Source organism: Rissa tridactyla, chromosome 5 (genome assembly GCF_028500815.1).
Source record: "Rissa tridactyla isolate bRisTri1 chromosome 5, bRisTri1.patW.cur.20221130, whole genome shotgun sequence".
Lineage (NCBI taxonomy): Eukaryota > Metazoa > Chordata > Aves > Charadriiformes > Laridae > Rissa > Rissa tridactyla.
Window position 1 is genome coordinate 5763989 of NC_071470.1, and position 12111 is coordinate 5776099.

General features: G+C 41.3%; 1 protein-coding gene across 7 annotated transcripts in view; it reads left to right on the forward strand.

Annotated features, from left to right (window-relative positions):
- STOX2 (storkhead box 2) overlaps positions 1-12111 on the forward strand; it is a 151850-nt gene that overhangs the window by 119653 nt on the left and 20086 nt on the right. For 4 of the 7 annotated variants that reach the window (XM_054202195.1, XM_054202189.1, XM_054202191.1 and 1 more), the window contains exon 2: positions 11398-11550. In XM_054202195.1, the coding sequence (XP_054058170.1) occupies positions 11418-11550 (133 nt within the window). In that variant the 5' untranslated portion in view covers positions 11398-11417. The other 3 variants (XM_054202193.1, XM_054202190.1, XM_054202192.1) reach the window with 3 other exon arrangements.

Here is a 12111-nt window from a genome sequence, read left to right on the forward strand (position 1 = left end):
GTGTTTCAACAGCCATGTTCTATGCTTTCAGGAGTGTTTGCAAAGGAATATTTTTCTCTGCCTTTATACAATTTCCACCCTAAAAGAAAACATCTAGGTTTATCGTTGCTTTTTTTTTTTCCTTTTGTTTTTCATGTGCTCACTCTCTCTTGCCAAATCTCCACTAGTGTCAGATTTTTTTAATGCGTCTATCTTTCCTTGCGTTTACTGTTTACTGCCAGAAAACAGGCAGGCTTTGTTTCTGAGGGGGTGGGGTGGTGGTGTGGTCGATGACAATGTAGCTTTAACATTAATTGATTAATTTAATAGTAACAGGTTTCTATGAAAAAAAACCGCAACCCAAACCCTCCTCCCCTCCCATCTCACGGTCCTAGCTACAAAATCTCTTAGACAATTCTTCTGTGTGGTTTAAAATGCCACCTATTTTCAAGTGAGCTATAATTTAAAGAAGCCTCTTCTAGTAGTCGAATTCTAAAAAGACGATTGTTTTACCTACTGGGCTTTTGGGGGAGGGAGTTTTGCGTGTTGCTTTGTTTTTCTTGTTAAGACTGATGGGTTCATTCAGATGCTGTTTACTGGGTTTTTGTATTAGCAAGCGTGGCACAGGGTTATGGTTCTGTCCTGCATTTGGTAACATTTAAAGTATTGTTTTTCGTTTTAGTTTATGTGACTCTCTTTAGTGTGTGATGAAGTGGAGATGCTTAAAAAATGCATAACAAATAAGAATAATTGGATGGTCAAAGATCCTTGTTCATATCCGCAGAGTGAGCTGTTAAACTGTAATGGGCAAGATCATGGTCGTGAGAGTCAAACCCAGGAATACTTGCTTCAGACTCACTAGTTGCAGGCAGCGTAAAAAAGGTATCTGGAACCAGCTGTTCAGTTGTGGGGTGACAGTAAACCACCAATGTAGTAGAGCTGTGAAAAAACCAAGTTTTGTTCTTACTATATATAGGGCAGGGTATTTCCACTGATATTATGGAAATTTCAATTTCCTTGTACTTGACGCAGGGGAGAAGTTAGCTGGAGCTCTACAATAGGGTGCAGAATTCTGGTTGTTGTTTTTTAAAGAAAAGTTACATGTAAGTTGGAGTAAATGTAGAAGAGTCCTCTAGAAAGATTAAAGGCACAGGAGAAGCAGACGTCGGAAAGAACACTAAAAGAGTGGAATGAGGTCTGAAGGAGCAGAGGTATGTTCTCTGCAAATACATTGGGTCGTAAGCATCGGGAGTGGGGAAAAAAAGAGAGTATTTAAGCTCCTAGACAACATTAGCACAAAAGCAGATGGGCATTACTTGTTGGGATATTGCTGAATTTAATACCCTGATCATGTTCCCTCTTGTATTTTCTTAAGTGATTTCTTAAAAGAACCAGGAGAATTGTTCAGGTAAGCCGAGTGGAACTTATTAGCATACTGCAAGTAAGTTGTTATTCGTGGAGCACTAATATGTCAGAAGTTTTTAGCATGAAGAGATTTCTCAAATACATGTAAATTTGTATCTTTGTGATGTTCCTTAGTCTGGTTTCTTCTGGGGCCGCAGGGTTTATCGGCTGCGTTCCCAGTCGGGTGTTTGGGTGCTTCCTGCTTTGTGAAGTTGGTTCTTGTAGAAGTAATCCTAATGGTAGATGTCCGTAGTCTCTGCAGCCACAGACTCCAAATGCTGAGTGCTCATGGCTGATTTTAGCCTCTGAAATTCAGGATCCACTGAAACTGGTACAGGCTAGTCTGGATTTTCTCATGCTCTTGATAACCTTCTTGGCATCTTTTGGCAGCGTTCTTTTTTTAACCTTTTTTGTTCTCTGCCCCCCCCCACCCCCCACCCCGTTTGAGCACATTCCTTTTCTCCTCTCGAGTTTCCCTCTGGTGATGGTGAAGGGGCTGTGGCAAAGGAAGGGAATCCCAGGCCCTGGCTCGGGAGGGCTCGAGGATGTATGCAAGCTAATGTGGAGTTTCACAAAGGAGCCTGTTCAACTCCAACACAATGCGTGTGCAAAGGAGGAAAATGGGCTCTCTACATTATCTGCTTTCTCAGTGTATGGTGGAGATCGATCTCAGGCCATGCTGTATTCTGTACTGGTCTATTCGGATGCACGTGCATGCATGGAGTTTACAGAGAGAAGTACGTGGTGTATTCGTGCCATACACTGTCAATAAGGCAGCTTTTGTTTCAGTACCAACTTCTGTCACGTGCTGGGGGTGAGATGTGGGATGAAGGAGCAGAGGAGCTGCCTTGAGTGGGAAGTGCATGTAATGTTTTGGCCAGGCCTTCTTCCCTTGAGGTCACGCTGCAGTAGCATCACTGATGGTGGCAGCGCTGGTTTATCCATCAACTTAATCTCTTCTAAACATTCCCATTTACATTTTCCCCGCTGCTGGTCTCTCCTTTCACTTTTGCTCTGTGCCATGCTTGAGGTATCAGGCACTTCTTGCTGTTCTTGATTAAAGGGCTGTGTAATGGTGCCGTGAGCTGATGAATTTGAGGTAAGGCATGCCTAGATGTGTGTGCACCCACGGCACATGTGCACGCTTGGCGCATTCTAGGCGTCTCTAGGAAAAGCAGATTGCAGCTCTCAGGTTGGGTCTTTTTTTTTTGGTAGGTGCCTGTTGTAATTCACTTTTAAGCCCACAGAAATTTTTCTTCTTGGAGTGAGTTTCGTTGCTGTAAAGTGGGTGTGGGCTTAGCAGACAAACAACCAGAATTTCCGCAGGATGATCCTGGGGGACCCAAACACTGTGAATGCCAAGTTGGATTCATTAGAGGCTTTGCGGCTGATCCTGCAGCCCCAGGGAAAGCAAAACTCCTGTAAAGTTGAAGGAAGATTTCCTGGAATGAGGCCTTTCAGGGAACTCAGAAATTGATGACTGTGTGTGTAGCAAAAGCCCAGCTTTTAATGTTGAGATCTTGGCTACTGTGTAACTGCAGGTGTAGCAAAGCACCCAGCTTACCTTATACTTTTAAATTAGCCTCTTTATAGTATGGCTTTGCTGCATAACAAGTCACCGTAGACCCGTCAACAAAAGTGGTTTTGTTAGTTGTGTAACTCGGCTATTTATTTGTACTCTTGAAACACATAGAACTATTTTAGGCTGGCTTTGACTCTTTCACTGCCAGGGTAGTTGAAAGGCTAGGGCTTGCAGCGTAAGGAGGTGGTGACCTTGGTATTTAATTCAGTCCTAAACACCTGCTGTGTTCATTTAGGGGAGAACCTAAGAGAACTGCCTGTTCCAGCACAGTGAGCCCTGAAGTGCTGTGTTCCAGGATTTTATGGATTATGTGCCTACTATGCTTCAAACTGTTTCAGTTTGCTTAAGATACAGGAACCTTTAAAGAAGTGCCTCATGGAAGCGCTTCTTTTTTTGTTTGCCCCTTCATTTCTGCGTATTGATCTTCTAATTTTGATGACTAGATCACGACTAGAAATAGTTCTTTTGCAGCAAAGGCAATTTTAAATGTTTCCTTCTCTTAAAAGAGAATCCCCAAACAGCTAAAAACGTTTCTCCAAAACATCAGCATCTGTCTCTCGTCACGCACTATTCCTATCCCTTCTTCTGTGTTTTCCTGAGGCTTCAGCATAGTGTTTTCTCAACAAGCAAAGGAAAACCTAGCACTGGGAGTGAGATCCTGACACAGTGACCTCCTTCCGAGCATTACCTTCTTTGTCAGCAGCAGCAGAAGCCGAAGCAGCTCCGCTGGCTCTCGGCACTTGGAGCAGTTTGACATTTTCTGTCTGGCATGGTTTCAGGGCTCACTTTGTTTTGAGCCCAAATGGTGACTGGGATGATGAAAAATGAGCTTGCAAGAACTTGTCCACTGCTTCTAATTTTTTGATAAACAGTTTGCGGCAGCACAACTTTGATGCAGTGTACAGCAGAGCTGTTTGTTACGTGCTGGTCTGCAGCATTCTTCAGGACTGACAAAGGAGAGTAAAGCTTTCTTTTAATCAATAGAGTAAAAACTGGTAAGTGTCATGCTAAATAGTGAATAATTTAAGAAAATATTGCTCTGAGTGCGTGCACGCACGTATGTCTGTGCATTTGTGGGTTGGGTTTGTGTATTGGGGGGTTGTGTATTACATCAGGCAGATACGTAAGGGCTAAATTTTTTGTCTTGACTAGAGGGTTAAAGCTTTAACTTGTCTTTGCTAATGCATGTAAATAGCTTTCTTGTCCACTTAATGAGGAGGCTGGCTTGTTATCCTGTACAATGCAGCTGGGCACTGTTCCAGAAGCAGAGGCACTTCGTTTCAAAGACAAAGAAGCCAGCTCAGACGTAGGGAGAAACCTGGAACGTTGCGCCGTGGATTTTTTTTTTTTTTTTTTTTCAGAGCGATGACTCATTTCAGTTCACAAAGGATTCTGGGCAGGGTAGTGAGAAGTCAGGTTGGCTGATCCATTCCTATGACTTCACTTTGCAGAGAGCCAGGGAGAAGAGGAGTGACACTGCAGAATCCTGAGGCACTGCAGTGGAGAGGTGCTTTGCGAAGACTGTGAGTGCCTTCGGAACAGGGGGTGGTGTCAGAATGTGATTCCAGCCGTTCCGTGGAAATAGGGCAAAAGGAGAGAGATGTTTTCAAAACACCGTGTGGGAGTTATATTTGTAGTCCCTTTCAGATTCTCTGCCTCCACCTCGCCTGTCATTTCTTAACCATTTATTTCTTGTACTTATGTGAGAATTGTGTGAAATAGCATTCCTTTCAGTGGACCTGCATAGATACTGCATTATTTTGTATTTTCTGGAAGCCCCTGTTTCCTGCTTTAAGAGGTGGGTGTTCAGCATATTACTGCCTAAAAGCATGCTTTTTTTTTCTTCTTACAGCTCCTGTGGCACTGACCTATGCTGCAGCCAGCCAGCTTCCACAGTGATATAAAGCCCCAATATGCACATTGTTGTTACATCACAGCTACTCTGGATGCTGTACTGGAGCATGGAACCAGACCATAGGGGTTCAGGTAAGTCCCCCTTTTTTAACATATTGTGTGCCAGGAATATAGACACAGATTTTTATTAAAAGATGCATTTGAAAACTATTGTTTGAGGAAACGCATTCTAAAGCACACAATATATTAAAAAAAACACAGTCGCACCCTCCTTCCCAGGATAAGCAACGCCATCAAAACCTCCTCGACTGAATCCTCTGGGAAAGTTCCGTGCTCCAGCAGAAACTTTTTATGATCATAGTTGTAACATGTGCTGGGATATCACTTTGGATGAGGAGGCTGGCCACAGGACATGAACAAAGAAAAGGGAATTTAAATCGCAGGAGATGCACAGGATTAATGCATGTAAGACAAGTTCGCTGGCTGTGGGCAATTTAGCACCTGTTTCTGAAAGTTAGTGGCACTTGCTGAACCTGGAGACAGTGCTTTTAGCTGGGTCTGAACGATTAAAAAGGTCAGTTTACATGTTGAAGTTAATAACTGGCGAGGGACTAGAACTTTGTTCAGAGCCAAATGTTTGTCATATGGTTGGTCATTATTGAGGCTGCTGTCTTTTCTTCAGGCTGGTTAGAATTGGAGCGGTCACATTGCCAGGTCACGTTCTTGAAGTGTTTGTGACCTGTGCCTGCAAGGGAAGGTATGTTTTGGTGTGCATGATTTCGGAGGTGCAGAAGGAGCTTGCTGGTTAGCAAATGTGTGTTACTGCGTTTGTCGAGCCTTTGTTTAAGCTGCTCTTAAATAACAATAAATGGACGAATCTTTAATGCATTTTTTTCTTATTGTTATCAGTCCTCTGATGTGTGTAACTGTCTAGTAAACACAACCTGCAGCTTTGTTCATAAAATACTCTGGGAAATGTGGTTTAAAAGGAGGATTTAGCTATGGCTGAGAACAGTGCAAGCAACACCCCTTCTAATTTTCTTTATTTCAGATTTTGCCAGTAAAATGTGTTCTTTTCTGTGTTAGTGTGCTAGTGCAGATCCAAGGTATTTCAGCGTAATCCGGATAATATGACAGAAATCTGCATATTCTCCCTATTCCCTCCTGTTGTTTAATCAGATGGAAACGTTGTCTGGCTTGAAATGGCAATTACATATCATTGTTGCGAGTTCACATAAGAAAGCTTTTGTTTGCTACATCTATGTAAGTATTCTATAATTAGAGTGATTCAGTCACATTGGGGTTTGGGGGGAAAAAGGGGTAACGTGCAACCCAGGCCGGATGTGTAACCTCTTCAGCATCTGTCCCTTCTTTAAGTAAATCTGAAAATGTGCTTTTTCTAGAAGAGGCTTTTTTCACTTACGGTATTCTTGAAAAAAGTGATAATATTCTAGGCTGAAGAGCCCTCTTTTTGCCCATTAACAGTAGTTTTGGTTTTGTTAGCTACCTTTTGTTTATAAAGGGCCTTTCTGTAGTTCTTCCCAGAGTGAAATCATAGGTGAGTGTTGACCAGAACAGGCTGTTGGCAAGAAATTTTTTGTAGGGGATTGCTGTTGCGACCACCACGATAATCCTGAGATGCCATGAAGTTACTGTACTCTAGTTTGATGTTTTCTGATTAATAAAGTAGTTCTGTAAGCAGCAAAAGTAGTGACGTCAGATTTCCCTTGACAAGTGGTTTTTGACTGGATTCTCCCCTGTGTAGCGGGAGATAGCTGTGCCTGAAGCTCTGTGCAGATGGAGCATGCATAGCAAAAACTCTGTTGTCTAGTGAGGCTCGACCTCTCTGGCACATGCACGCACACAGACTGTGATTGTGCAGGTCTCGCTTCCTGTGGGAACCAGGTTAAAAATGATTTTTTAAGTTTTTCTTGATCCACAGGAAACAAAAGAATAAAAAGGTTTTGAGAGGCTGGATGAAGAAGAGAAACTGGGCTTTGTCTTCCTGTTTTTCACAGGATGCAGAGTGTAATCAGACGGTCACTTCCCCATTGCAGGGAAAAAGTGTGTATAAATTCTAATAAAGTGTGGCTTTGCACTGTAATTTCCTTAATTTTCCTTCACAATGGCTGTACCGAATTGCTTCCATTTATAAGTCAAGAGGAGATTTTTCAAACAGTCTTCATGCAAACTTCATGAGATGGCGAGTTTGACTTCCAGGTCACTTCTTTCCAGCAGCAGAATCACTAATAAAAATTCTGTCATCGGTATGTAGTTGATCGTTTAATTGCTGAAACATGGTGCAGAATATATTTTACCTCATTTTCTCCCAAGACGGTGGTACCCGGACTTTCAGAGAACAGAGGGCACTAGATAAGCTGGCACAGGAAAGGGTCTGGCTGGCGTGGGTTCAGGATGTGTGAATTTTCATTCCCAGCTCTGTTACAGACCATCTCTTTTTCATCTGTATGTTAAGGATAATTATGGGTTACTCAGTTCTACAGAATGTTTTGAAATCCACCGAAGAAATCTGCTATGTAAGAGCTAAGGGTTTATTTTATGTGCTACATAATCTTTTGTTCTAAGTAACAATAATTATTTTTTTCCCACAGGGTAGCGCTATAAATCCCCAAGGCATAAATGAGGACAAATCCTATTCATTGCTTGTTATGTATTTACACATTTTTGAAAATTAAGTGCCACTTAAAAAGTCTAGAAAACTTTTTTTTTTCTAGTTCTTTAGAGAAAAGTTTGGAAAGACATTGCAGAAACACAGCTAAAACTATATAAACATGCAGTCAGCTGGTGAAAACTGCTTTCTGAGCTCCAGTTTTCATTTAATTAGAAACATAAACATATGAGAGTCAAGGATAGTAATTTGATTTCAAAAGAAAGCTGCTTGAGACAAGCATCAGTCAGAGCTAACAGGAGCCATATGCTGAATGTTTTATGTAAGTGATGTGGTCTTCCAAAAAAAAAATTAGGAAAAGCATATTTGATATTTTTTTCAAACAGATCTTTCCTAAAGAAGTTGGAGTAAACCTTCTGTGCAACAGGCTAAACAGTATTTCTGCGCGTAATTGATGTTAATATTAAATCATAAATGCAAGATACTTTCTGTTGTTGCGCATCAAAGAGGTTTGTTCACTTAGCTATAACCACAAAGTGCTTGTAATTTCCCGGAGCCACAGGATAGTTAAGATAAAGCTTTGCAAATTAGAACCTCCCTGTGCTGAGGGGGTTTGGCTTTCTGTCACTAGGTCTACCGAAGGTTTTACAGATACGTGCTGGTTTTTTTTAAACCAAGAGCCAGTAATTATCTCCAGCAGACGGTTATGGACAACAAGCTCTGGAGGTAATTCTGGCACAACAGAGGTGAAACAAGAGTTCCCTTGTCGTAATGAAGAAGGTTGAAAAGCACTCAGTGGAAGAGAATAAGGCTTAACCGGCAATAGTCTTTTACAAAACAGAACGGCTCTCACATAAACCAATATCTGTTGGCCATTTCTATTGCATTTAAAGCCATTTAAATTGTGATTTTATGGACAATTGTCGTCGTCTTTATAGTTAATTAAATGGTTTTTAAGCTCCCAAATATTTGCAAGCAGGATGTATGTTACCCTGGCATACTAACTTACAGCATGCTTTGCTAGAGATTGTGTTAACATTAAGAAACTAATAGTGAATGTATGGTTTATATTGGTGAGTTATGTGAGGTATAGTTTGTATTTCTGTGGAAACTCTTGGCTTGTTCCTGGTGGCAAGAGCCCAGCTGGCAGTGGTCAAATGTGCAGACGGAATGTTTTGTGCACGCTAACCTAGAAAAGCGATTCCATGCTGGAGGCCTACTTTGAAAGGAAAGATTGTGTGAAAGTGCAAGGTTACTAAAATCCAGGTAAACTCTGTTATTCCGTAACTTGTACTTAGCCAGTTTTACATTAACAAGTCCGGACTGGGAGTGATGCCAGATGTGGATCTCTGTGGGCTCTTGGCGGTCAGGGGAGTGGGATGGGCTGCTCCGAGGGGTGAGCGGAGTAACTGGTTTGAGTTCTTGTCCGAGCATCCCTTTGGGAGCAGCTGGGAGGCTGCAGAGCAAACCTACATAAATTAGCAGCACTTGCTAGGCTTCATGTATAACCCTTCTCGAGTCCCTTTCCAGCTTCAGGGAGCTGAGTATGGTTTTAAGGCCCATTCCTTACATCCTAAATACCGTTCTGATTAGCTGTGAGTGGATCACTGTGGGTGCAAGGGGAAGAAAGAAGTCTTCCTTGTGCTCTCCCATCCTGGTGCCTGCGTAGGCGGCAGCGTGAGTGCGTGGCTGGGAGTAGCCACAGGGATACTCTTGCCACGGTGCTTTGGTTTAAGAAATTTCCAGGACTGTGATGATCCAGATAAAACAATTCAGGGAGTTACTGCCCTTCACCTGGATGCTCTTAAAGCTACCCAGGGAGCCCATTTCAGTGCCCAGTGAACCTGATTAAACTTCAGCTGAGGGCAATACATGCCAGTCTGTTTGACATGGCACTGAACTGAACCTAGTGGTGCTCACAAGGACACCCATGATACAGATAATCTCTGTGTGAAGGACAGTAATTTCTTAAATTGCTTAGCTAAATCTGTATAATTCTTGTCACAATTCTGATGCTCTTCAGACATGAAACTAATCGTTAAAGAAACTGATCCCTTACACAAAGTGCACAGTGACTGTTGATCAAAGTTGGTGAACTTACGTCTCTGGCTGATTATAAAGATTCATCTATGAACAAGTTTAAGCTGACAGCGGGCATAATTATTATTAAATAGTAATATAATAAATGTGATGTTCTTTATCCGTTCTCAAATGATGAGGGGACAAATAGTGTTTGCTCCCAAGTCATGTGAAAGTGTCTCTTTCACATTTCCCTGTAAGCTGCCTACGATCTTCTTGATTGCCATTGTCTGCAAAGCACGTGTGGCAGGAACTTCTCAGGTGTATATGAATAAAAAAATGTCCAGAAAAGGTTATATTTTAAAGTCATCATTCAGTGGTTGGATAAGAATGAGGAGGATCTCGGGGTGCACTGTGTTGAAGCTGGAGGAGTGCTGCCGTGTTTGGATTGCGGCGTTGATCTGGTCAGGCGTGATTAAGCAGCAGCAATTGGGAGACAGCATAGCACAAATGTGTATTTTAAATCATTGTTGTGTCTTGGGTAATGTGTATCACTGTTGTACAACAGATTGTACAGCTGGCGTATTGAAAAATATTGCTCATAAGTCTCACTGAAGCAGTTATGCAATTTGTGACTCCCACCAATTACTTTTTTTTTTTCCCCCGAAGTACTGTGTATAATGCAAGATTAAATGCATTTTGATAATCAGTTTTAAAAACTGCTGTTCCTGTTTAGTAGACGTAATAGGAATATAGAATTAACAGGGCAAATATGAGATCCTCTAAATTGTGGAGGAAAGTTGGAATTTGAATTCATTTCCAGTAATTTGATTCCTGATTTGGTCACAATGTATTGCTCCTTGACAGCAGAAATAGGGTGATTTTCCTGAGATTTCAAAGCCATTTAGGTAAAACTTAATCCCTCGCTATTGACTGACCTGTGGCCAGAAATCGTAGTTGATCACCCCTTTTTTCTGTCTTTTACTCTTTATTATTCCTTTACCGCTGGCAAAGGAAATCTTTTAGCCTGCTGCTTCCCTGTGTTTGAGATCGTTGGAGAACTGTTACCACTTCAAGAGGAGGCACAGAGCAGAATCTGAAAGCATTTCTGCATTTATGTAAAGTATGTTAAAATGCACATTTATATGTGTATTTGTGCAGTCATTTTAGCATTCTCGAATCGTAATTTCTCCTGTACCTTTCCGTTTGAAGATCTTTCAATGATTTTTTAAGTATAGGTTAATGCATTATTTTTATAGACAACATGAGAAAAGTTATAATAAAGTTAATTTTCAGGCTGTCCTGGAACTATTAAAACTTCTGTTCTAAAAAGTACATAGTCCATACAAAGACATTTGACATGTAGATCCAGGAGAGATTTATTCAGGGCATCAATCTTAAGGCCTCTAAAGAGAATGCTGCTCTTTATCAGCGGAGCAAAAATGTTATTCATTAATTTAGCAACATATTTTCTTTTGCTGATCTTTGTTACTATTAAGAAAAAATATTCTATCAAGTGGAAATGGTGGGTGATCCATACTGCTAGTCTTTGAAAGGGGAGTGAAATCTCCCCTTTTATGTCCAGAGAAATAAATGCAGCTATTTTGTTCGTGCGGTTACCTGGTAAGATATTGAAGCGTGAGGTTTTGCAACCATAAGTGCTAATTTGTAGGCATTTTTCTGAATCTCTCTGCTGCATCCTTTGAGAAGCTCTGTCTGCATAGTGTGTATCTCCCATTTTGCAAAGTTCACTGTGTCCAAGTTTTGAAATAAGCCATTGGAGGGTTCTCCATTGTAAGAGTTTTAGCCCCAGCTCAGTACAAAGACTGCAGAGCTGTGCACATCTTCTCCGACTGTATCTCTATATCATTGTTCTACGAGCAGATTTTTAAACAAAACGCTTCATTGCACATCTGTTGTCTTTTTACAGGTGATGTATCACCCATCAGCATGTCTCCCATCAGTCAGTCACAGTTTATTCCACTGGGGGAAATCCTTTGCCTGGCCATCTCAGCAATGAACTCTGCACGAAAACAAGTCACACAAGAAGCACTAATGGAGCACCTAACAACCTGCTTCCCAGGTAACTGGACATGAATAAATCATTGCTCAGATGAGCTCATGTCTGCAAAAGGGCAGTTAAAGAACCTCTAATCGCTACCCAAATGGTCGCTTATCTTTTTGGTTTACTTGAAAGAGGGAGTTTCAGTGTTTGGTAGTCTGTTTTTCTTCACTCTTCTGGATGGGATTATTGATTAATCCTGAGATGTTACCCAAAAGTAAAAGGGGGCTTTAGGGTTCTAGGCTTATAACTTTTTCTTTATTCTTAAACATACAGAGAAACGAGTTCTCTTTGGCAAGGCTGTTCACGTGAGATGCATTTTTCAGGGTTAGTTCCTGAATTTGGGTAAATATTAAAAATTATTGAGGTACTAAACAGCAAACTGCATTGCATGTTTCTTTTTTTCAGACTGGTGTCAGAATAAGCTTGTTTGTGATTTTTCTCACAAAATAACTTTATTTATTATCATAGTCAAAAGAGCTTAGGACTTCTTTAGTGGTTATGGAGAAAGAAGCATGTGTCATAGCCAGAGCAGACTTATTCCACCTTGTGGCTTTCAAGCCAGTTGTAAACTAGCTCGTA